This window comes from Orcinus orca, chromosome 11 (assembly GCF_937001465.1).
Source record: "Orcinus orca chromosome 11, mOrcOrc1.1, whole genome shotgun sequence".
NCBI lineage: Eukaryota > Metazoa > Chordata > Mammalia > Artiodactyla > Delphinidae > Orcinus > Orcinus orca.
Window position 1 is genome coordinate 24,312,218 of NC_064569.1, and position 27,669 is coordinate 24,339,886.

A 27,669-nucleotide genomic window follows, 5' to 3' on the forward strand; every position below is an offset into this window, starting at 1 on the left:
TGAAGTGTGTGGTCAAACAAGAGTATATACACTGAGGAGTCCAGCAATGGTAAGAAAATAAATCTATAGTCAATATGCTTTTACTAATGGTTGGGCTTTTTCTCTTGGAATAAATCTGGAAGCCATGCCAGAACCTTTCACCACTTGTTACCTTTTCTGAGTGTGCCCTGGCCCAGGTACCAGTCGGTTCCCCCAGCATCACTGGTTACCTGCAATGGGCCAAGCATTGTGCTATCCCGGCGGCTGTGTCCAGCTCTGGGGGAAAAAATGTGGCGGGTGATGGGAGCAAATAAGACAAGGCTTATATTTTTGTCAGGAAATAAAGTGCTGCTAGCCAAATAGCATGTTGCTTCTCCAATAATTTCAGTGAATTCTAGGTTGAGTTGAAAAAAAAAAAAAGAAGTCTTCTCTTGTGGAATCAGTCAGCTGACAAGAGAGGCAACTAGTAGAGCAGATGTGCTTTTGTTACCAAAGCTCTAATGTTCAAAAAGATTGCCCTTAACCTCTTGAAATACCAAATTACACCCTGAACTAAAAACAAAAAGCAACCAGCGCGTAGCTAAGAAGAAGAGGGATATTGCCTCCTTTCATAAATTTGAGTCTTAGTTTCTGGTTTGGGAAGCAACAAATCAAAGATGCCCAAACTTTTGAAACAAGAAAACCAGAGCAACAGAGTATCAACCATGTTAAACTGGTGATATATTATCATCTTTAGCTTTAACTAAGCTGGTTAGATTGGTCATGATAGAATGAATATATTTCTAACACTTGCTAATTACTAGCTCAATCTAAAATATAAAGAAACTCTTTTTCCTACCTTGTTTTAATGCATTTGTGTAATAAGTTAAAGATAAGGACTTCTGTGCTCATGAACAGAACCAGCAATTCTTTGCAGCTTGAAAATACCTAAAAAGTTCTAAACCCAAACTGGGAAGTATTATTAAATCCACTTTGAGCTAAGTGCAGAAATGGTTGGTATAGTGCCCTCAAATAATAGTTTAGACCAGTTGTTCTCAGAATGTGGTCTGCAGACCTCTGAGGTCTCGAAGATACTTTCAGGGATCCACAGCGTCAAAAAATTTAAGATGTTATTTGCCTTTTTTATTGTGCTAACATTTGCGCTAATGAAAATACAAATGCAATGTATTAAACTTAGCACGAATCAAGGCAATACCCCAGACTGTACTAATAGTCATTGTATTCAAAGCTTAAAAAGAAAATAATGTTTCATTTAAGAATGTCCTTGAAGAAGCAGTTAAAAATAATTATATTTCAATCCTTGCTTACATGTCTTTAATATTTTGTGTGATGAAATGTAAAGTATATAAAGAACTGCTCCCTACCAGAGTTGTTTCCAAGACAAGCACTTGTGTGATTGAGTTGTGAGCTGAACTAGCTGATTTTTTCATGGAATGTTGTTTTATCTGAAAGAATAACTCATAGACAAGCTATGGTTATTCAGATTTGAGTATTTGGCAGACATTCCCTCAAAATAAACTAAGTGAATTTGTCACTTAGGAAAACAACTGACAGTGTTTTTGCCAATGAAGAACTTGAAGCTTTCAAATGAAAAATAGAGTTTTGTAAGATTTCTATTAGCTTGACAGCTTCCCAGTACTTAAAGACTTTCCTGATAAGATTGACTAGATATTAACAAATATGATTTTTTAATATTATATAATGAAACGTGTTAACATTTGTAAGATCTGTGTAACTCGGTGAATTGTCATTTTCCAGGTGACCAATGCATGATGTTATAAAATTATGCATGAGTAGAAGATCCATCTAGATAGTGAGATAGGCCAATGGATCTTAGTGTAACAGAATCTGAAAAGTTCATTTATATGGTTTTAGATTCCACATTGTACTAAACTTTAAGAAACTATAATTTGCCAAGCTTTTGGTATAATATCAAAACAAAAATCCACAATTATCTAGAAAGGCTTTTAAAATACCCCTCCCTTTCCAACTACATATCTGTGTGAGGCCAGATTTTCTCCATATGTTCAACCAAAATAATACAACAGATTGAATAAAGAAACTGATATGAAAGTCTAGTTGCTTCTACTAAGGCAGATACTAAAGAGGTTTGCAAAAATGTAAAACAGTGCCAATCTTCACAATATAGATTTTTTAATTTTGGAAAATATTAGTCACTATTCAAAGTAGTCACTTTTCAAAAAACATGTTATTTCTGTTAACATTTAATGTGCTTATCATGGTTTTAAATGATAAATATTTTTAAATCTCAGTTTTATTTTCAAATATGTGAAGTATTGGTGGGCATATCCACATAAAGGCTCTTTGGGATATTCAATAATTTTAAGAGTATAAAGAGATCCTGTTTGAGAACAAGTGGTTTAGCTGATCCTAGTGAGAGAAGGGCTCTTTTACCTATGCTAAACTATAGCTACAGAGAAACCAATATGTTTTGTGACATTTAATCCCAAGAGAAATGTAACTGGTTTTGTTGTTTATTGATTAAAATATGCTTCCCAGATTGCAGCCAAGGCATTTTTAAGGAGATCCAGCATTTCATTAGTCAGAGTTCTTTGGTTGAAGGCAACGGAAATCAACTAAGGCAATTGAATTAGTTTTCTATTGTTGTGTAACAAATTACTCAAAATTTAGCAGCTTAAAACAACATGTAATTATCATCTCACAGTTTCCATGCAGTTTTAGAACCCATAGAACTTGTCACTTATTTTTTAAATTTAATTTTATTTATTTTACATTCAGCAGGTTCTTATTAGTTATCTATTTTATACATAATAGTGTATATATGTCAATTCCAATCTCCCAATTCATCCCACCACCACCCCTGCCACTTTCCTCCCTTGGTGTCCGTACATTTGTTCTCTACATCTGTGTCTGTATTTCTGTCTTGCAGACCGGTTCATCTGTACCATTTTTCTACGTTCCACATATATGCGTTACTATACAATATTTGTCTTTCTCTTTCTGACTTACTTCACTCTGTATGTATGACAGTCTCTAGATCCATCCACGTGTCTACAAATGACCAAATTTTGTTCCTTTTTATGGCTGAGTAGTATTCCATTCTATATATGTACCACATCTTCTTTATCCATTTGTCTGTTGGTGGGCATTTAGGTTGCTACCATGACCTGGCTATTGTAAATAGTGCTGCAATGAACAGTGGGGTGCATGTGTCTTTTTGAAATATGATTTTCTCTGGGTATATGCCCAGTAGTGGGATTGCTGGGTCATATGGTAATTTTATTTTTAGTTTTTTAAGGAACCTCCATACTGTTCTCCATAATGGCTGTATCAATTTACATTCCCACCAGCAATGCAAGAGGGTTCCCTTTCTTCCACACCCTCTCCAGCATTTGTTGTTTGTAGATTTTCTGATGATGCCCATTCTAACTGGTGTGAGGTGATACCTCATTGTAGTTTTGATTTGAATTGTTCTAATCATTAATGATGTTGAGCAGCTTTTCATGTGCTTCTTGGCCATCTGTATGTCTAGGAAGACAGTCACTCTTACAAAGGGATCACTGAGTAGATTAGGCCCACTTCGGATAATCTCCCATTTCACTTAATTAAGGACGTTCATTACACCTTTGTTATATAAGGTAACATAATCATGGGAGTGTAAGCCATTACCGTTGCCATATTTTATTGGTTAGAAGGAAATTACAAGACCTGCCCATTTTCAAGGGGAGGAGACTATAAAGGGTGTGGGTCACTGGGGGTCATTTTGGGATTCTGCCTTCCATAGCAATGTAAACAAATAGAGAATTTATTGAAAGTAAATGAGGTAGCCACACAATCAAAGGAGTGGCTGAAAAGCCAGCCTTGGAAAGGGCAAGAAGCCCTTTTCCATTTCCTAAAAGCTATCAAAAACAAGAGGACAAATATTAATTGACTAGATTATCTAGTCAACATGACATTACTAGGTGAACCAACTCCATATTTTCTTAATGTTGTGTTCCTTTACTCAAAGTTTAAAATCCTTTCCCTTGGCTAAGTGGGGCAGAGAGTCTTGAAGGACAGTCCCACAAAGACTATCCACAGTAGAGAAAGAGGTACTGCCCCAAAAGGAGTTTTGAAAAGTAGAAGGAGAAAAAGGTGCTGGAAGGCCAAGATAAAAACGTCCACGAAAGTCATCAGAACCAAAGATAGCATAACTTTTCAAAGAGCAAAGGCAGAGAAATATTATCCTTCAACAATATATACTCATGATGTAAAATTTGACGAATCTTTTATACTTATAAGCTCAGGTTTTGAAAAAAACTTCTAAATAGATCATTATTATATATCCCCATTGACTTGTTTTTTAATGACACAAAATAGTTTCACATTTTAGCTTGACTATTTCATTTATTATTGCTATGAAAGAGGGACAGATAGCTTTTTGTAGCTTTGAACAAAAAGATTATTTAGGAATTATTGCCTCACTATATTAGTTCTTGTCAAACAATGACTAACTAGTTGTCTTGATCTTACTTCCAATATTCCTTTTATCCTATATTTGAGATATCTACTGCCTCAATTTTCTAGCCATCATCTATTCCATCATTCTAAGAACATCCAAAATTGCCCTTCCTCTATCAAGAAGACAAATGTTCATGTTCCTGACTCAAGCTTCCAGCCAGGACACCTCCTAAAATTCACTTTACCACTGCTTATACAAAGTAAAATTTCATATTTTTATCCCAAGTGTCTGGCTGGAATCAACTTTTCCTTAATACACAAATAACGTAAGTTAGCCTCCCATCCCATGCATTTTGAGAAATTTCCACGTATGCCTGGCAGGCTTATATATATTCTCCTGATTACCTTTGATTCTGAATTGCTGCTCCCACTGGATTCTTCATTCCTCTGCTCATTTGCTCATCACCTGTTGTGACTGCTCTTTCCATACCACTTCTGATGGCAGACATGGATCCCTTTACCAAGAGTACCACTAACATAAATATATAGCAGACACTTCCTTAAGGCATGGGATAACACAGAGAGATTACAGCACAAAATGGGAATTTTAAAAAAATTTTACTTCATTATACTTATTTCACTGCCTCACTCTCCACAGCACAGATTTTTTTTCTTTTATTTCTTTTTTCTTTTTTTTTTTTTTGCGGTACGCGGGCCTCTCACTGTTGTGGCCTCTCCCATTGCAGAACACAGGCTCCGGACGTGCAGGCTTAGCGGCCATGGCTCACGGGGCCAGCCACTCCGCAGCATGTGGGATCTTCCTGGACCGGGGCATGAACCCGTGTCCCCTGCATCGGCAGGTGGACTCTCAACCACTGCGCCACCAGGGAAGCCCCAATTTTTAGTTTTTTAAGGAACCTCCATACTGTTCTCCATAGTGGCTGTATCAATTTACATTCCCACCAACAGTGCAAGAGGGTTCCCTTTTCTCCACACCCTCTCCAGCATTTATTGTTTGTAGATTTTTTGATGATGGCCATTCTGACTGGTGTGAGGTGATACCTCATTGTAGTTTTGATTTGCATTTCTCTAATGATTAGTGATGTTGAGCATCCTTTCATGTGTTTGTTGGCAATCTATACATCTTCTTTGGAGAAATGTCTATTTAGGTCTTCTGCCCATTTTTGGATTGCGTTATTTGTTTTTTTGATATTGAGCTGCATGAGCTGCTTATAAATTTTGAAAATTAATCCTTTGTCAGTTGCTTTATTTGCAAATATTTTCTCCCATTCTGAGGGTTGTCATTTCATCTTGTTTATGTTTTCATTTGCTGTGCAAAAGCTTTTGAGTTGCATTAGGTCCCATTTGTTTATTTTTATTTCCATTTCTCTAGCAGGCGGGTCAAAAAGGATCTTGCTGTGATTTATGTTATAGAGTGTTCTGCCTATGTTTTCCTCTAAGAGTTTTATAGGTCTTTAATCCATTTTGAGTTTATTTTTGTGTATGGTGTTAGGGAGTGTTCTAATTTCATTTTTTATATGTAGGTGTCCAGTTTTCCCAGCACCACTTATTGAAGAGGCTGTCTTTTCTCCATTGCATATTCTTGGCTCCTTTATCAAAGATAACGTGACCATATGTGTGTGGGTTTATCTCTGGGCTTTCTATCCTGTTCCATTGATCTATATTTCTGTTTTTGTGCCAGTACCATACTGTCTTGATTACTGTAGCTTTGTAGTGGAGTCTGAAGTCTGGGAGCCAGATTCCTCCAGCTCTGTTTGTCTTTCTTAAGATTGCTTTGGCTATTTGGGGTCTTCTGTGTTTCCAAACAAATTGTGAAATTTTTTGTTCTAGTTCTGTGATAAATGCCATTGATAGTTTGATAGGGATTGCAATGAATCTGTGGATTGCTTTGGGTAGTAGAGTCATTTTCACTTTGTTGATTCTTCCAATCCAAGAACATGGTATATCTCTCCATCTGTTTGTATCATCTTTAATTTCTTTCATCACTGTCTTATAGTTTTCTGCATACAGGTCTTGTGTCTCCTTAGGTAGGTTTATTCCTAGGTATTTTATACTTTTTGTTGCAGTGGTAAATGGGAGTGTTTCCTTAATTTTTCTTTCAGATTTTCCATCATGAGTGTGTAGGAATGCAAGAGATTTCTGTGCATTAATTTTGTATCCTGCCACTTTACCAAATTCATTGATTATCTCTAGTAGGTTTCTGGTAGCATCTTTAGGATTCTCTATGTATAGTATCATGTCATCTGCAAACAGTGACAAGTTTACTTCTTCTTTTCTGATTTGGATTACATTTTTTTTCTTTTTCTACTCTGATTGCTGTGGCTAAAACTTCCAAAACTATGTTGAGTAATAGTGGTGAGAGTGGACAACTTTGTCTTTTTCCTGATCTTAGAGGAAATGGTTTCAGTTTTTCACCATTGAGAATGATGTTGGCTGTGCGTTTGTCATATATGGGCTTTATTATGTTGAGGTACACCTACTTTCCTTACCTTCTCTTAAAGACAAATGCCTAAAATCTTTGTTGATAAAATTCATTGTACATTATCAGAGAAAAATAAGAGTGCTGTTTGTGGCTTATTGTTCTTCTGAACATAGGAATAACTTCCTATGGAGAGAACTGTGACAGGTACAGCGTTAGCTTTACTTCAGAACTTAGTCCTTCATAAAGGCCTAGCTGCATATTTCCAAGTGCATAGGATATTTACATTTATTCAGATTTTCCTGTCAATTTATTGACACAGGTTATGATCAGGAACTTCCATTAGGAAATAAGGATTTCCAATTTGCCATTTTATATCAATTTATGTATAATTAACTAACCTTCATATTGACCTTTTTAAAAAATATAATTTCCCGCATGGTTCCATTGGTGTATGGCAGTGACTAAGCTCCTGGAATCTCACTACATGAAGTGACTAACTTGATGACTTTTCTTTGGACAGGTATAGTTAATGAATACTGTGTCTAATAATTGATAGTAACAAATTCTGATAACTCTTGTATCTGCAAATGAACTATGTATTACATATATATATATATATATATATATATATATATATATATATATATATATAAGTCATCATATCTTTTGGTGTAAACAGTAATCTGTGCTCTGATTTTGTACCAAGTTTTCAGTGTTAGTCTACGAATCAGTTGCCTTTCTGGTGGACTGAGTTCATGATGTTAAATCAATCTCCTTGTAATCAGGCTTTCTTGTTAAAGATCTTCACACTTTCCAACTATTTTGTTTCCACACAGTTTCCTTGGTTGGATAAAAGTTTGAGATATAGTTGAGTGGACTGGAAAATAGAAATCTCCAACCTTATTTCTAAACTCTGCTTGAATTAATCTGAATATAGGTATTTTAACCCATGTGAATAGCAGAGGAAATGACTATATCTTGTCAGAAGAAATTAGGACACTTTGATGTATAACCCTTTCATGCCAAGCTGATATAATATGTTCATTAATCACTGGTATGCTCTTCTACTCTCTGTGCATAGATTTCCACTATATTTTTAAAAATTCTTTAAATAGTCATTTATTTCAGCTTCTAGTATTGGGAAGCAGGAACACAGAGAAAAAATACTTTGTAAAAGTTTTAGTTATTGATTTGAAAAGATGTGTTTCTATTCTACTTCTTCCAGTACCTGTGTTTTATGAGTGACCCTGTGAGCTCTGATGCTTGTAATAAATGCAGAGAGAGTCTCTCCATCACAGTTACCTTAGTGCATGCTTGAAGCCTTTGAAGCTCAGACTTCAGCCCTGGCTGGACTGAAGCCATGGTCTGCTGCATCCTACCTGTGTTATCTGCATTCCACTATTATTAGAAATGAGAATTCTCAAGTAAGCAGGTTATTTTTTGTCTTGTTTTAAGAAGAAAAACCATCATAGGGACAACATAGACTTACATTAAAGACGTAAGCTGTGGAAGAAAATATGATCTGGGATCAGAGCACCTCCATCAAATTCCCTACATCAGCATTTCTCTTACCACCTATATCTGAATCAGTTGGGGTGTTCATTAAAATGCATCTACCTGGGCCCTACCTCAGACTTTCTAAATCAAAATCTCAGAAAAGGAGTTCTAGTAAAGAACAATTTTAGCAAGCTTTCCAATGATTCAAATGCCCACTAGGGTTTGTGAATTAGCCCCTGACTTTTTATTCATTGATTAAGAAGTCAATCAGTCCTTTCAGTGCTGACTCACTTATTTGTTGATTCAACAATATTTATTGAGACAGTTTTCATTACAAAGTACTGTGCTAGTTGACTTTTGAGGAATAATACAGTATAAAATACAGCATCTGCATCAAGTGTTTTACTACATAAGCTGGATGACAAGATATGCTCTCAATATTTGTTAACAAATAAGCACAAGATATTTGGATTCTGTGTCAAAGTAGTATTCATAGTATAGCAACCAGAACAAGAACAATTCTGGTCAGATAACACTTAGAGTTCTCTTTTACTTATTACTCTATTTGATTATTAAAACTGTTTTGTGAAGTAAGTAGAATATTATTTAACAGAAGAGGAAATTGAGTCTCAGAGCTGACAAGATTGGAGATTCAGAGTTACATTAACAATTAGCCACAGAACAGACTCCATTTCTAGATTTTCTAGCTCTAGTTCAGTGTTCTCACTGTGCCTACATTGTAACTCACATACTTTTTGTTACTTAAGCTGAGACAGTTTAGAAATAGAAGAGTTTATCAGTGATGAATACTTAGGTTGAAAATCGGGCAAAAGAAATCATTCAAAATCAAGTAAATAAAACTTCCCGTCAATGTTAATGTTATGTTCAGCTACCAAGCCATCAAGCAAGGATTTTGTTCTTTAAAAATGTGACAGAAGTCCGGTGGGTGGTGAATGTGTTAGGAGAAAATATAATAATTGTAATGTGCCAACTTGGCTGGGTCACAGAAATAAATTTGTGAAGGGAGCCCCAGCATTCTTGAAGAGCTCAGTAATCATTTTTCTCTGTAGGCCAGAACTTACAGTGGGAAATGGTGTAATAAATTGGGAAACCTAAATGCAATGAGGATCCCAGGGTGACTGGGGACAGATAGTGACCCTTAATTGCCAAAGTCAAGGTATCATGGTTAAAAGGACATAAATGACAGCAGAGTCAAAGTAGCAATCAGAAAAGTCTGACTTATAGAGACCTATGGCATTGACTGTTTCATCATGGTGTATGGGAAAGCTACTAAATTCTTTCTTCATCTGTGTAAGCAAAAAAGTTCTAAGTCAACTGAACAAAAGTCTAACTTGAATCAAAAAAAAAAAAAAACAGTCATGGCCCCAACTGAATTCCCAGACTTGAGTCAGTGTACAGACCCAGAACCCCTTGAATGAAGGGAAGGGCAAGTCCCCTTGAGAAAGTATCCCTCTATACTGCTAAAAATTTATACTGTTAATCTTTTCCCAGCCATCCCCAAAGGGACCTATGGTCTTTCCCAGGGTAACTGCACATTGGGGAAAAGGAAATAATGAGAGCTTTCAGGGACTACTGAACACTGGCTCTGAACTGACACTAATTCCAGGAAAACAAGAATGTCAGTCTGGTGACAAAATAGGAGCTCGTGGAGGTCAGGTGATCAATGGAGCTTTAGGTTAGGACCATCTCACAGTGGGCTCTGTAAGTCCCCAAACCCATTCTTTGATTATTTCTCCAGTTCAGGAATACATAATTGTAATGACATACTCAGCAGCTGGTAGAATCTCCAAATTGGTTCCCTGTCCTGTGGAGTGAGGGCTGTTATGGTGGGAAAGGTCAAGTGGAAACCACTACAACTGCCTCTACCCTGAAAAATAGTAAACCAAAAGAAATACGTCATTCCTGGAGGGACGGCAGAGATGAATGTCACCATCAAGGGCTTGAAAGATGCAGGGATAGTGATTTCTACCACTGCTCATTCAACTTGCCTATTACAAAAAACAAATGGATTTTGAAGAATGACAGTGGATTATTGTAAGCTTAAAACAGTAGTGACTACAGTTGCAACTGCTTTACCAGATGTGTTTGCATTGCTTGAGAAAGTTTACACATCCTTTGGTGCCTGGTATGCAGCTGTTAAGCTAGCAAATGCTTTTTCCTCCATCCCTATTAATAAGACCACCAAAAGCAGTTTGCTTCTACCTGGCAAGGCCAGCAATACACCTTCACTATCCTACCTCAGGGGTATATCAACTTGCCAGCCCTACGTCATAATTTAGTTTGGAGGGATCTTGATCACCTTTCCCTACCACAGGATATCATAGTTGTCCATTACATTGATGACATTATGGTGATTGGACCCAGTGAGCAAGAAGTAGCAACAACTCTAGACTTACTGGTAAGACATTTGCATATCAGAGGGTGAGAAATAAATCCAACAAAAATTCAGGGACTTTCTATCTCAGTGAAATTTTAGGGGTCCAGCAGTGTGGGGCATGTTGAAAGATCCTTTCTAAGATGAAGAATAAGTTGTTGCATTTGGCCTCTCCTACAACCAAAAAAGGAACACAACACCTAGTTGGCCTCTTCAGATTTTGGAGGCAACATATTCCTGATTTGAGTGTGTTACTCTGGTCCATCTAGTGAGTAATCCTAAAAGCTGCTCATTTTGAGTGGGGCCTACAACAAGAAAAGGCTTTGCTGCAGGTCCAGGCTGCCATGCAAGTCTCTCTGCCTCTTGAGTCATATGATCCAGTAAATCTAATGGTGCTGGAAGTATCAGTGGCAGACACTTGTCGGTGGCTCTTTGGAGCTTTCAGCAGGCCTCTACTGGTGAGTTCCAGCACAGGCTCTTAGGATTTTAGAGCAAAGCCCTGCCATGCTCTGTTGGGTAACTGCTCTCCTTTAGAGAAACAGCATTAGGCCATCATGAGCTGGGTGTTATCTGCTCCATCAAACCATAAAGTTGAGCACGCACAGCAGCACTCCATCATCGAGTGGAGGTTGTATATAACCGACGAGGCCCAATCAGGCCCTGAACACACAAGTAAGTTACATGAAGAAGTGGCCCAAATGCCCATGGTCCCCACTTTTGCTACACTACCTTTTCTTTCCCAACCTGCCCCTATGGCCTCATGGGGAATTCCCTACAATCAGTTTACAGAAGAAGAGAACACTCTGGCCTGGCTTACAGATGATTCTCATGATGTACAGGCATCTTCCAAAGTGGACAGCTGCAGCACTAGAGCTCCTTTCTGGGACATCCCTGAAGGACCGTGGTGAAGGGAAATCCTCCTGGTGAGCAGAACTTCAGGCTGTGCACCTGGTTGTTCTCCTTGCTTAGAAGGAGAAGTTGTCAGATATGCAGTTATCTACGGATTCATGGCCTATGGCCAATGGTATGTCTGGATGGTCAGGGACTTGGAAGGAACATGGCTGGAAAATTCATGACAAGGAAGTCTGGAGAAGAAGTATATGGAATGGGCAAAAGCCCAAAGATACTTCTGTCCCATATAAATGCTCACTGAAGAGTAACCTCAGCAGGGGAAATTTTAATATTCAAGTGGATAGGATGACCTATGCTGTGAATATCAGTCAGCCTCCCTCCCCAGCCATCCCATCATCACCCAGTGGGCTCGTGAAGCCATGGTGGCAGAGATAAAGGTTTATGTACTGGCTCAGCAACATGGACTTCTGCTCACCCACTGCCAACTTGGCTGCTGCCACTGCTGAGTGCCCTATTTGCCGGCCCAGAGACCAACACTGAATCCTTGAGATGGCACCATTTCAAAGGGTGGTCAGCCAGGTACCTTGTGGCAAGCTGATTACAAGCATACTCAGAGATATTGCAGGTTCAGTTCCAGACCACCACAATAAAACAAATATTGCAATAAAATGAGTCACATGAATATTTTGGTTTCCCAGTGCATCTAAAAGTTATGCTTACACTATACTGTAGGCTATTAAGTGTACGATAGCATTATATCTTTAAAAAAATGTACAAACATTACTTAAAAAATACTTTCCTGCTAAAAAATGCTAACCATCATCTGGGTCTTCAGCAAGTCAATATTTTTACTGGTGGAGGGTCTTGCCTCCGTGTTGATGGCTGCTGACGGATCAGGGTGGTGAAGGCTGGGGTGGCCGGGGCGGTTTCTTAAAATCAGACAACAATGAAGTCTGCCACATCAATGGACTATTCCTATCACAAATGATTTTTCTTTACTATGTAATACTGTTTGATAGCATTTTACACACAGAACTTCTTTTTCTTTTTTTTTAACATCTTTATTGGAGTATAATTGCTTTACAATGGTGTTAGTTTCTGCTTTATAACAAAGTGAATCAGCTGTACATATATATATAACCCCATATCTCCTCCCTCTTGTGTCTCCCACCCTCCCTATCCCACCCCTCTAGGTGGTCACAAAGCACCGAGCTGATCTCCCTGTGCCATGTGGCTAAATCCCACCAGCTATCTATTTTACATTTGGTAGTATATATATGTTCATGCCACTCTCTCACTTCGTCCCAGCTTACCATTCCCCCTCCCCATGTCCTCAAGTCCATTCTCTAGTAGGTCTGCGTCTTTATTCCTGTCCTGCCCCTAGGTTGTTCTTTTTTTTTTTTCTTTAGATTCCTACCATATGGTAGCATACGGTATTTGTTTTTCTCTTTCTGTACATTGAACTGCTTCCATCATGGAAGGGGCAGTATCTTGTTCTTACTAGAATAGACACTTTGGCTATGGATTTGTTTTCCTTACATGAAATGCTTCTGCCAAAACTATCATGAGTAGACTTATAGAATGCCTTGTATACCGTCATGGTATTCCACACTGTATTGCTTCTGCTTAAGGAACTCATTTCCCAATAAATAAAGTGTGGCAATAGGCCCACGTTCGTAGAATTCAGTGGTCTCGCCGTGTTCTCCTCCATCCTGAAGCACCTGTATTGATAGAATGGTAGAAGGTCCTTTTGAAGACTCATTTACAGTGCCAGCAAGGTGGAAAAACCTCACGGGGCTGGGGTAAGGTTTCCCAGAGGGATGTATATGCTCTAAATCAGCATCCAACATGTGGTGCTGTTTCTCCCATAGCCAGGATTCACAGGTCCAGGAATCAAGGGGTTGAAACCAGAGTGTCACCACTCGCCATTACCCTTAGTGGCCCATGAGCAAAATTTTTACTTCCTGTCCTCATGACCTTTTGCTCTACTGACCTTTTGCTTACATGACCTTTTTCTTACTGGTCCTCATGTCCTTTTGCTCTATGATATCCACACCTAACAGGGTGTAGCACACAGTAGGTACCTACTTAATCAATTATGATGAAGTGATGGATTTAGGTCATATCTTTCTCCATTTTCATTTCTGTTAAATTTGGAGTTTTTTATGAAGACTTACTAAGGAGCTAAGCAGAAGCAAACTAGGAGGAATGTGATGAGGTGATTGCTAAATTTTGTTTTCTTAAGCCAGCCCGGACTGTCCCTCCCCAACTGGGATGATTTCCAAATTGGTTTCTCTTGACCATGGAGCGTTGCTAATTCAATTAGTGGGGACTATGCCCCAACATCCCTGGACGTTATTATTCCTCCATCAAGAACTTAAAATTTCTCCCAGAAAAACTTTATATAAAAAGCCTACAGTGAAAGGTATCTAAATTCATTGCTGAACTGCATAATTTGGCATATACTCAGGAAACCAAAGTAAAACGTAGAGCTCTCTGATGAAAACTTTTTTTGCACTAAGTACTTGACAAACAGATATGTGATTTATATATATGAAAGTTGGGATTAATAGTCTAATCTACAACACAGAGACTAAAAGAAATTTGGTTAAATAAAAAGTGGGAATCTTTATCTGGAGAAATCTTCCTGCATCTTCACTTTGAATTCTATCAAGATTCACCACATCTGTAATTTGCTTGGGTAAACGTAATTATGAATGATTCAATATGGGTAAAATAAGATATGACAGTGGATTATATTTCTACTTAGCCTCACAAACAGATATTTAAGCTTTGAATCTTGACTTTTTAATAGGATGGACAGAATATTATAAACTGAGAATTTTTAAAAGTCCTAAACAGTGATTCTCTGAAAAGCGAGGCAAGTTTTCCCCAAAAGCACATTGAGCGAAGTCTAGAAGCATTTGGGTTGTCACACCCTGCTGGGGAAAGAAGGATGTCATTACCATCGAGTGAATAGAGGCCAGGGTGCTGGTAAACACCGACATACATTGCCCTGGACAGTCCCTGCCACAAAGCTTTACCCATCCCAAAATGTTAATAGTGCCAAGACCAAGAAACCTTGACAAAGTGCGATTCCTGAGAGGCAAAGCACCTTTTTTCTTTTCTAAAAATGTTTTTCTCTCAAGGGCTACCAAGAAGTGTGGATTGCCTACTTAAATGCTTGAATCTTATTTTTTTATTTTCCAGAGGAGCCACCCAAAGAAGAATTAAAGTTCCCTCATGCTTTACACCTGCAAGAAATGTATGCCTTGGCACAACTGTTGTGATTAAATATTTTAACACCTGTTCTCTAGAAATTAGAACGGCCTCATTTCTAGAGAACAACAGGAGAGTGAACACTATCGAATTCCACTCATGACCGTGGAAAACTGGCAATCTTAAGGAGAAAAGATGCTCCAGAATAGAAAGGAAGAATCTAAGCTGCATAAGGCCTGTTCACTACTAGTCCCAGTGCCTGGGTAGTGCCCGGCACACATAGACATTCATTAAAAATACATTGGCTGACGCTCACGGGTCCCATCATTTTTTCCTTCAAGCCTCAGAGACCCTGCATTATACAGGATGGTTCAGAGATTGTCAAAGTAGTTTAGGTTTCTCACAGACCATATTAGGAGCATGAGGAATAGGAAACTGGGCTTTGCTCTCTGCATAAGTAATCTGAGACTTTATGAAAGGTAAGCCGTGATCCAGCCAGCTGTTCTAAACCTATTCTTCCTCCTAGAGTTGTATATCCTCCATTACTGAGTGTAAAATTATTTTAATTTTTGAAACAATTTAATTGTTTTAATGAATTATATTAAGGATAAACCATTCCTGGACCTTGCAAATCTATAACGTATAAAATGGGTTTTCCGGGGCCAAATTTCGTATGGGAGTTTCCGGGTCCAGCCACCAAGGCATGTCTTGAGAGTAGAAGCAAGAGTTTGACGAAACATCTCTGATGATGTTTTGATCTGAGGATGAGGACTTCTCTTTGACATTTTTCAGAATCACTTGCCTTAATTAGAGTCCTGGCCACAACTCCCCTGCCACCTGCTCTTGACAATGGGTAGTGAATGCCAGGAGATACTGGCATATGTTTTGCTTTCCTCTCAGAGCACTCATTGTACTGTGCTGGTTTCTGTTGTGTTTGAGAAATACTTGGACTCCGGACAGAGCAGGCACATTCCATTCTTTGGGGACACTTTAAGCCTTCCTTTGTCCCACAAGAAACTGGCTCATTAGAGATACGTAACCTGCTCTCTAAAATTTTTCATCACACATTGCAAAATTGTCTGGGACCAAAAAATCTGAAGAGTATCTTTGCAGTTCTAGAAAATATAACTCCAGGAAAGCATATGTTATTACAAAACAAGCATCTGACATCTTCAGAACTGATGAGGTTGGGAAGTCACCCTATCCAAACTCAGTTTCCCATCTGTATTTTCCTGCTAACCATGCTCATTTATGCCTAATGTTCTATTAAAGGAGTGTGGTGCCTAAACTTTTTGTTGTTGTTGTTGTTGTTTTGTCTTTTTGCGGTATGCGGGTCTCTCACTGTTGTGGCCTCTCCCGTTACGGAGCACAGGCTCCGGACACGCAGGCTCAGTGGCCATGGCTCACGGGCCCAGCCGCTCCGCGGCACGTGGGATCTTCCCGGACCGGGGCACGAAGCCGTGTCCCTGCATCGGCAGGCGTACTCTCAACCACTGCGCCACCACGGAAGCCCCATTTTTATATATAAAGACGTTGGAAAGATTTACCATTGAGTAGAGTTGCATTTGGGGAAAACACTTTATTTCACTTGATGACAGTTATAAATTATCTCCTCATATTTCCAAAAGAGGGTATATAAAATGCATAAGACAGGACATTTAAAATAAAGCCTGTGTGCAGCAACAAAGACCCAACACAGCCAAAAATAAATAAATAATAAACAAATTTATTTAAAATAAATAAATAAATAACTGTCAAAAGAAAAAGCCAGGGCTTCCCTGGTGGCGCAGTGGTTGGGAGTCCGCCTGCCGATGCAGGGGACACGGGTTCGTGCCCCGGTCCAGGAAGATTCCACGTGCCGCGGAGCGGCTGGGCCCGTGAGCCATGGCCGCTGAGCCTGCGCGTCCGGAGCCTGTGGTCCGCAACGGGAGAGGCCACAACACTGAGAGGCCCGCGTACCGCAAAAAAAAAAAAAAAAAAGAAAAAAAAAAGAAAAGAAAAGAAAAGAAAAAGCCAGAAACCGTTAAGACGAAAAATGTGGAACCAGTGACCATATGAATAGCCAATACTATAGGTAAGTTATATTTTTAACGGTTTCACATGTATTCACTCACATAATCCTTACCACAGCACTATTAAGTGGATACTTTAGTTATCCCCAGTTTACTGATGAACAAACTGCAGCATTGAAAGATTAATAATTTGCCTGAGATTATAGACCTAGTAAGTGGTAGAACTGGTATTTGATTTCAGTCTTGCTTAGAATCTGAGTGCTAAACTAGGATACTGTACTGCCTTCCAAACTTGGTGACACCACTTTTCTGAGCTTCAAGACAGGCAAAGCAAAAATAATCAATACTTTTCCCAAGTGCTAAATTTTGAGAAAATCATTAGATAGATTGTAACGTGAGTAACATTATATAACATGACAAAACATATCTTTCATTGCTCTTTTGCACAAGGTCCAAATGTGTTCTTCAAAATAATATTTTTCATATCAATCCTTAATAAAAGGGATTTAAACAACCAATGAAAATAGCTAACAGTTGAAACCCATAGTACTTCCTAGTGTATAGCACTGGTAATTGTGATTTGTGTCGTTGATCCCTGTTTTATTTACATTAGTAACAGTTGTAATTAACTTGTTTATGTATTTACTTATGTGTGTATCACTGGCCTCCTCTTCTAGAGCGACAGCAAGGATCTGTTTGTCTTATTCAACCGTTTACCTTCAGAACTTAGCATAGAGTTTGGCATGGCAAGTGCACAGAATTATTTGTTGAGTAAATCCGTGAATGAATGAATCCTCCAAAGGCAAAGAGTTCTGCCCAAGAACGTAGGCTCAAGATACTCAAAGTATAAATTATGACTATAATTTTAAACTATAAATTATAATTAATTTATACATCAGGACTTTGAAAAATCATGTTTTGTTAAGCAGTCACTGGAGTTGACTTGACTGGAGTGAAAAAGGCAGGGTGTTGGCTTTTTCACTTGTTTTTTTTTGTTGTTCTTCTTTCAAGCTCTGATGTCAGGGCTGGTCCCTGGAGTTGTGTTCTGCAAGATCCACCCAAATCCCATCCACAAAGACAGCCGAAGAGTTGCTGCAGGCAGCAAAGTCAGTGACAGAAAGGAAAGTCTGCTCCCACACTATGGCCTTGCCTCCTCCAAAGCTCCACGGCTTCCAATCAACAATCTTGAGGCCAGGCTTAAAGACAAAACACTTCACGTTGCATGGGGTGTTTTTTCTTGGAAGTCACAGCATCCAAGTGCTGCATCTGGCTTCCCACCACCAGATCTGCTCTTGGAAATGATTTTCTCTGAATAAAACTGCAACTGAAATACTAATTACGTCATAATTTTTAAAATTTGATCCTGTTCTAATCTTTGGTTTCACAGGGTTGGGGCTATTCCCAACCTTATCATTTACATTCTCATAACACTGAATTCTTTGTATTATTCCCCCATACAGCATCCCACACCACACGTTGGACCTTTGCGTTTGATCTTTCTTTGGCCTGGAATGCCCTTACCCCAGCCCTTATCTCTTTTCAAGTTTGACCGCAGGTGTCACCACCTATAGGAGACTTCCTGAAATTTCCAGATCCTGCTATGCACCCTTCCTCTGTGCTTTCTTTGGTTTTAGCATTACCATATTATATTTCACGGTCTCTAAGTATCTATTTCCTCCATCAGACTACAAACAATTCCTTGAGAGCAGGAACCATGTCTTACTCATTTCTTGTCCACAGTTCCTGGCATAACATCTAGCAGGGAGAGGAATCTCAGTAAATATTGATTGAAATGAATTGTGTTGCCAATAAGCCATGATGCTATCACTCTGTCTGACCTTTTCCTGCATTCAAAACTCCTGGAAATGCCAGCAACATTTTAAATGACTGCATTTTAGCACTACTGAGAATGTAATCTTTTGTTATTTTTCTTTCTTTTCAGGAACCTCTTTCCGAAGCTATAAAAGACAAAGGGAAGAGCCATGTCCATGATTGCAGATTTCTATGGTGGCAAGTCCATTCTCATTACTGGGGCCACAGGCTTCTTGGGCAAAGTGTTGATGGAGAAGCTATTTCGCACCAGCCCAGACCTGAGAGTCATTTACATCCTTGTGAGGCCCAAGGCTGGCCAGACCCTGCAGCAGAGGGTTTTCCAGATCCTAAATAGTAAGGTATGCCTTATGGGAAGAGCCTTAGGTCATGGTGACTCACTACAATGTTCCCTTATAGCCCCAAACTGCAGGTGGGGACCAGGATATCTGGGCAGGTAGAGGAAAGGAGACAAAACAAGATAGCAAGGAGCAGCTCATGGAAATCTGTGGTGTTTTCCCATAAGAGAGGAAAGAGTGCTTAGACCCTGTCCAGAAGAGGTGAGCGGGTAATCTATATTCTGCAAATTACTGGGTAAGAGTCAAAATGCTAAAGCTCGCAGTGGACTCGCCAGGCTTGAAATCTATCATGAGGTCATCCAAACTCTTCCCTAATTTTCATTTAAATTTAAGGTAGCTTTCCTCCAAATTTTTAGATAGTATATTGCATATTACATCATATCATATTATAAACAGATGTGATTACTAAGTAGCCATGCAGTAATACTTTCAGTTGTCTAAAAGCCACAAGTTGTATACTTTATCTATGATAACTTGATATTTCTATTATCCCATTATATTTCTATTATCCTGTAAGTTCTTCTAAGGGAAAATGAAACATATGTGTGAATGAGCATTTGGGTATCAAACTTTCTCACTCCCCTCCCCCCAAAATATGAATGTCATCTCATATCTTAATTTATAAATTTGAAGGCTTTCATCTCAAACATATTATCAATTTTTTGTCACTTTATACCTCTTACCCTCCAGCTTGCAATGTTTAGAATAATAACAACAATGACCTCCTAGGATTGCCATGGGAATTAATTTAAATGTATGTGTCTTGTTCATAGACTCCTTTGGAAAGTACAAGGTCACTTAGGGTTGGCAAAAAGAAGATTTAAATAAGAAATTTTTTTTACAAAGTCTCCTTTCCAGTGTTTAGGCATGCTAACATCTAATGGAGTTGTGTATCTGATAGCACAGCACATTATAGACACCCCGTAAGCTTGATGATTACATTTTATCTTCTGGCACCAGCATGAGATTTTGGTATAAACCATCAACAGGAGAATCACAAAAGCCTCTCCTGTATCTCATAGCTTAACTCAGCAGTGGGACAAATAATAATAGCTGGCACTTACTGGGTACTTAGTACATGGCAGACACTATTCAAATGAGCCTTACCTCATTGATTTTTCAACAACCCTGTGAAGTAAGAATTAATATCCAAATTTTACAGATGGATAAATGAGACCAGAAGCATTAACTTTCCAAAGGTCACCCAGTTAGTAAATGAGAGAGTCAGACTTCAGACACCCACCCCCCAAGTCTGGCTCTAAGGCAAGCACACTTGCCTATACCCTACACTGCCTGCATTGTAAGTAATGGTTCTTAAGAATAAGAAAAAAAAAGGCTGATGTGGCATAAAACCAAAATTGAGAAGAAACTCTCAGATCCTTCTTCATACAGCTTGCTCAGTTATACATCCCTAATGGACTGTTTTCATCATGTAGGAGACACGCCTCTTTAGCTTTGTGGCCAGCTTATGAATTTCTAGATAAATATTTTGGCAGAGAGTCTTGTGGTCAGCATAATTTTCGCCTATAGTTATATTCAATGCATTGTATTTGATAACACAGCAATAATTCTTTTAGTATGGAAATCTTGATTATACTATAAATAACTTATTTGTGAAACTGGCTTGCAAATCTCTACGTGTTTCCACTATTGGGCTGTTTACAACTGTCAGCTGTTGACTTTTATAAACAGTGGTCCTTAAACTGTGGTCTCCCAACCAGCAGCATCAATATCACCTGGGAACTATCTGTTGCTATCAGATGGTGCTTAAGAGCAAGGGCTTCAGAGGTAGATTGACCTGGGTTTGAATCTCAGCACTGCTAATTATTAGCCATGGGACAGTGGGCAAGATACATACTCTACTGAGCCTCAGTTTCCTTATCTGTAAAATGGGATAATAATATCTTGCTCACATACATTTATGGCAATCTTTGGATGAGGAGAGCTGGCTCTCCCTGAAGCTCTCTTCCAAGATCGATGAAACTTCTTTTCTGGAAACCCTCAGCAAAATTTTCCTTACATCTCATCAGCCTGCGTTAAGTTATATATCAACTTCTGAACCAACCCCTGTGGCCTGAGGTATGCCATGTACTGATTTGTTCAGAAAGTTCAGATCTAAGCCAATCACTGGCCGCCTGGAAATTCTCAATAATCTTACAGAGAATCTTAAATTAAGGATATAATCAATCATAATTTAATTAAGTTTATAGGGAGACCCAAGCTGACATATGGGTTAAAAAGGCAAAATAAAATTTCTCTGAGTTTTATTAATGTAAAATATAAAATAATCAACTTTGCTTTTTAACTAATCCAAAACATACCCATAAATGTGTCCTCTCCAATGCAGAGATCACTAAACTGGAGCTTGGTGGTATCTTAAAACCAAGAAAACTGCAGTCAGCAGCCATTTGCTAAATTCCTGGATGCTCAGGACTTTACATTTCTAGGCAGCAGCTGTCCTCCAGTTGTAGTTTTAAAAATTCTTCTCCTGCTGGGAAAACTGGACAGCTACATGGAAAATAATGAAATTAGAACACTCCCGAACATCATACACAAAAATAAACTCAAAATGGATTAAAGACCTAAATGTAAGGCCAGACACTATAAAACTCTTAGGGGAAAACATAGGCAGCACACTCTATGACATAAATCACAGCAAGATCCTTTTTGACTCACCTCCTAGAGAAATGGAAATAAAAATAAAAATAAACAAATGGGACCTAATGAAACTTAAAAGCTTTTGCACAGCAAAGGAAACCATAAACAAGACAAAAAAACAACCCTCAGAATGGGGGAAAATATTTGCGAATAAAGCAACTGACAAAGGATTAATCTCCAAAATTTACCAGCAGCTCAATATCAAAAAAACAAACAATGCAATCCAAAAATGGGCAGAAGACCTAAATAGACATTTCTCCAAAGAAGATATACAGATGGCCAACAAATACATGAAAGGATGCTCAACATCACTAATCATTAGAGAAATGCAAATCAAGACTACAATGAGGTATCACCTCACACCAGTCAGAATGGCCATCATCAAAAAATCTACAAACAATAAATGCTGAAGAGGGTGTGGAGAAAAGGGAACCCTCTTGCACTGTTGGTGGGAATGTGAATTGATACAGCCACTATGGAGAACAGTATGGAGGTTCCTTAAAAAACTAAAAATAGAACTACCATACGACCCAGCAATCCCACTACTGGGCATATACCCTGAGAAAACCATAATTCAAAAAGAGTCATGTACCACAATGTTCATTGCAGCTCTGTTTACAATAGCCAGGACATGGAAGCAACATAAGTGTCCATTGACATATGAATGGATAAAGAAGATGTAGCACATATATACAATGGAATATTACTCAGCCATAAAAGAAATGAAACTGAGTTGTTTGTAGTGAGGTGGATGGACCTAGAGTCTATCATACAGAATGAAAGCAGAAGGAGAAAAACAAATACCGTATGGTAACACATATATATGGAATCTAAAAATAAATAAATAAAAATGGTTCTGAAGAACATAGGGGCAGGACAGGAATAAAGACACGGATGTAGAGAATGGACCTGAGGACATGGGGAGGGGGAAGAGTAAGCTGGGACGAAGTGAGAGAGTGGCATGGACATATATACACTACCAAATGTAAAACCGATAGCTAGTGGGAAGCAGCTGCATAGCACAGGGAGATCAGCTCGGTGATTTGTGACCACCTAGAGGGGTGGGATAGGGAGGGTGGGAGGTAGGCACAAGAGGGAGGGGATATGGGGATATATCTATATGTATAGCTGATTCACTTTGTTATAAAGCAGAAACTAACATACCATTGTAAAGCAATTATACTCCATTAAAAATGTTTTTAAAAAAAAAAGATAGCCCTAATAGAATCAAATCCAGCATACAAAGTTAGCTTCGTATGAGCAGTCAGTCTCACCTATCTTCCCCTTTGCTAAGCCTTCCTTCACATGGGCTCCTAAATTCAACCTCAGAATAAACAGTATTTTTCTTTTGTCATTAAAAATCTTTCCTTTTCCTCAAAGAGACTTTGCTATTACAGTAACACTATTGAAGATATGTCTAAATGAGTATTTTAAAAGGGAACAATTGCTATAGCACCAAAATGCTCAAGACATTGAAATATGGACATTTCTTCTTCAGTCTCTATTTCTGGTTTCTGCAGCAAAGGCATTAATTATACTTCCATAAATTTTGACTTATGTGGTCAGATAGAAAGACAGGGCCTGGGCTTCTTCATAAAAAGAGAATGATATAGTTTAATATTTTTGCAATGTTTCCTTTAAAAGTGAAACTATTCCATATGAAGTCTAGTTTTCCTCGATTTGGTTAGAATTTAGAAGGAAATGGTGCAAGTCTGTTATTCCAAACATGTGGGTCCCCACAACCAACTTTCCAACACAGGGTTATACTTAAAGGAATATACCCAGACATCTTTGGTTTCATAGTAATTCTGTCTGCTTTTATGCTTTCCTAATTTCAGATTCAGTGAGAAGAGTCTCAGGTTTGTCAAATAATACACCATTTTCTCAGAAGTATTTGATTTGCTGAAATCAATAACACATCTATTATCCCAATTTTTTCCCTTTAATTTTTTAAACTAAGGCCTTTTCGTTATTTCCTTCGTGTGTTCCCACTGTGTCTTCCACATCTGACATAGTGCTTGACACTCTGTAGGTAATCAACCAAATATATTCAATGAACAAGTTTAATGTACTCCAGTTCTTTAAGCCAGTCTTTACTTCTGTTGTATGACCACTCTCACCCTAGGTTCTTACTCAGAAGAGCTTTCCTGTCTGGGTTAAAGTTTCTTCTGGAAGGCCTCTGATTCTACAAATATTTATTAAATATCTTATATGAATCAGGATCCAGTCTAGATTCTGCCATTGAACTTTATTTTGACATGACACAGTGATTTAAATGCCTCCAAGCCTTATTCCTAAGAAGGGTCTGGTATTACTTTTACTTGGTACTTGCCTCCTGTCACACAAAACAATGCATGAATTCTAATCCACCTTAAGTAATACAGTGTGCTTGAAGGTAGATTAATGGTATCAGGTATAGGAGGCTTGGAAACTTTCTTTAAAACATAATGAATAAAACTGTTACCGGTTTGCCTTTGATTCCCACTGTGTCCCCAGGAAATATGGTCAAGAGAACATCTGTTCTATTGATATCTATCTATCAAAATTCGTTCATCAGCTTCATTCCTTTCCTTTCACGGCATGGACAGCAACTACCTCTCACTTCCTGTTTCCATGCCTTCAGAGAGAGACAATTAAGTAGGAAGTGCTTTGGAAAGAAGGTTATTTTTAATCCTTTGGCCACATAGAATTGGGACTCAAGAATCAGAACAGAGGATCAGTTTCCTCACATATGCTAAGATCCTTAAGTATTTTCAGACCACTTAAAGGAACATATCAATTGAGGGAAAGGTATCTGAATTAATGGCAGATCCTTGAGGACTTTCTCACAAAGATAATTAAGGTGGCACTCTAAGAAAACAACCAGAGACACACATAAATAATGTGCAAATATATTTATTGAACATGTTTACTTTTATCGTTAAGTAAAAAAACCACTGTCTTTTGTAGTGAAAAACCAGAACAATAATCTTTTTCCAAAAGAATTTTCTAAATGCAATTACAATGAAGTTGTTTTATTTTTATAGTGGGAGAAAAAGCCCACTTTTTTTTTTTTTTTTTTTTTTTTTTTTTTTTTTTTTTTTTGTTACGCTGGCCTTTCACTGTTGCGGAGCACAGGCTCTGGACGCGCAGGCTCAGCGGCCATGGCTCACGGGCCCAGCTGCTCCACGGCATGTGGGATCTTCCCGGACCGGGGCACGAACCCACGTCCCCTGCATCGGCAGGCGGAGTCTCAACCACTAAGCCACCAGGGAAGCCCAAGCCCACTTTTTAAGATAGTAAATAAATAAGGCAGCAAAGCAATCACGAATTTCCAAAATTATGTCATCAGATATAAGTTGTTTACTTTTAGTTTAGAAACTTTATCAGAATTAAATAGTTTGACCGAAGTGAGAGAGTAGCATTGACATATATACACTACTAAATGTAAAATAGATAGCTAGTGGGAAGCAGCTGCATAGCACAGGGAGATCAGCTAGGTGCTTTGTGACCACCTAGAGGGGTGGGATAGGGAGGGTGGGAGGGAGACGCAAGAGGAAGGAGATATGGGGTATATGTATACATATAGCCGATTCACTGCGTTATACAGCAGAAACTAACGCAACATTGTAAAGCAATTATACTCCAATAAAGATGTTTAAAAAATAAAATAAAAAATAAAAGTAAGACTCAAAAAAAAAAAAAGAAAGAAATACGATTCTAAGTTTATAAAATCGTTTTTAAGAAAACTCTCCTAATTTCTTTCACAAAATCTGAGAAGTTTCTACAGAGAATAAGCCAAATTTCCCATGTTGACATGTGAACATGCTAACCGCAGACCCACTTGTGGGTCCCCAGGCATCCCAAGCTGACTGCTTGGTCTCTTGTTATGAAAAATGTGCTCATTTAAGTATGAACCAACAAGCTTTCCAGGTAGCAGAAACAATTTTCAGTGGCAAAATTGATATTTATTTTGCTATCTAGAATGCGGCTTTGCTTAAAGACATGATTCTTCCCCATGACAAGAGATAATTAGTTGCAAATAAATCATTCAGTTATGAAGCTCAAAGTGTTGACAGCATTTTGAGGTTCTTCAAAGAAGAACCTTTAAAGATGTGTTCCTTTTTACAACAGTCATGTCCCATTTATATCCATTTAGGTTCTTAAGTTGGTCATAATCTACTCTGAATAACTCTTTAAGAAAACATCAAGAAGACAATATCCGTACCTGAAAAATAAAACCACAAGTAGTTGAATTTATTTTGAGTGAGGTAGTTAATTAAGAGTGAGATCAGAATCTAAAAAAAAAAAAAAAAAAATTCATTGAGAGAATACCAGAAATGGTTAGGCATTTCCTCTTAAACTAGAGTAATCAGGTAAGGAAAGGGTTACAATGAGATTGTGCTGGGTTTAGAATGCAGCATCTGAGAAGACCAGGCAAAATTCAAGACTCCCAGGGAGGGACCATCCTGTATGATGTCACCAGGAAGCAGATTTATAAACAAAGGCAGAGCTTGGCAGGTTGCACTGGATATTTTAAGTCAACTTCTCTGGAAAAATGTGAATTACTCAATAAGCTCTCAGCTGCTCCTGAGATAAATCAACTTTGAAATACCCTGGAGAGTTTTGGGTAATGAATCATGCAGGGTCACACACGGGGCCCTCAGTTCATAGAACTGATTAGATTTAAGACAATAGAAGATAGCAACATTTTATGAAATAGTTTATTGAATCATTTTGCAAGATTATCACTGTTTGGTAGTTTTTAGAAGACATTAGATCCCTAAGAGGAAAAATAATGCATTTAAACAAATTAACTTCCAACTAAATAACACAGGCAAAGAAAAGGCCAACACTTTGACATCACTGGAGTATTAAGAAGCACCCAACAGAAAAGTTATTCATTTTATGTAAAAGTTTATTGTTAATTTTCATAGACTTTTTTTTTCTTTTTTTGCGGTACGCGGGCCTCTCACCGTTGTGGCCCCTCCCGTCGCAGAGCACAGGCTCCGGACGCGCAGGCTACAGATGCGCAGGCTCAGCGGCCATGGCTCACGGGCCCAGCCGCTCCGCGCCATGTGGGATCCTCCCAGACCGGGGCACGAACCTGTGTCCCCTGCATTGACAGGCGGACTCTCAACCACTGCGCCACCAGGGAAGCCCTTCATAGACTCTTTTATAAGGAAGAAAAGCATTTTCATGTTTGGTTCAGGCTACCCTGTGTAAAAGCTGCTTGTCCACAACTTCCAAAAAAAGATGAATTTCTGATTGATATTAATAATTCTGTTAAATCTCCATATAAGGCAAAGGCGATTAGAACCAGAAGTTTGTATTTTAAATTCCCAAAGTCAGTTTTGTTCCATTACCACTTTTTACTTTTCCTAAGAAACTAATGATCCCACAAAAAAGCAAGAGGCTTTTATAAACTTGAGACAACTTGAGGGACTATTGCCAGGAATTAAAATTTCCCATGATTAACAAACACACTTTTGAAAGAGTATAACTGATTCTCAGTTTGACAGACACTCAACTCAGATTAGTTGAAGCATGTTAAGCCTCTCCCCTAAGGGCCATTTCCTTCCTTTAAAGAAAAAAAAAAAAAAAACTTTTTAAATTGATTTTGTCCTGGGGATATTCTTTAAGGTCCCAGAAACAGAAACAATTTATTTCTCAATCTCTTGTTTTCTTTTACAGTACCATTCACTAGTTAATTCAATCCCTGGCATGATTTCACATGTCCAACTTCTTTCCTTCTTTTTAAATTTCTTCCAATCACATCAAGTCTTTTTCTCAAAAGCTTCACATTGCCTGTACTGATTTCATTCAAAAAAGTCACCAAACCACAGGATTCAACATGACTCTTGTCAACTAATTGGCATTCGCCACTGGCACTTGCCAGCTCCCTCTACAAGGATTAAATCATGTGCTGCTGCAGCTGCTGATTTTCAACACCTGCCTGAAAGGTGTTCAGGGTGGAGAGCTGTAATGAGGCTCTCTGTGCTCTGGGAAAAACTGGCAGAACAGGTCTTCAGATAGTTAGATATT

At 38.4% G+C, this 27,669-nt stretch overlaps 1 protein-coding gene and 1 pseudogene across 3 annotated transcripts in view; both read left to right on the plus strand.

Annotated features, from left to right (window-relative positions):
• FAR2 (fatty acyl-CoA reductase 2) overlaps positions 1 to 27,669 on the plus strand; it is a 138,455-nt gene that overhangs the window by 67,444 nt on the left and 43,342 nt on the right. For all 3 annotated transcript variants that reach the window (XM_049694200.1, XM_004270886.3, XM_049694201.1), the window contains exon 2: positions 18,762 to 18,990. In XM_049694200.1, coding sequence (XP_049550157.1) covers positions 18,802 to 18,990 — 189 coding nt within the window. In that variant the 5' untranslated portion in view covers positions 18,762 to 18,801. The remainder of the gene's footprint in view (positions 1 to 18,761; positions 18,991 to 27,669) is intronic.
• On the plus strand, positions 7,599 to 15,116 carry LOC105748065 (uncharacterized; annotated as a pseudogene).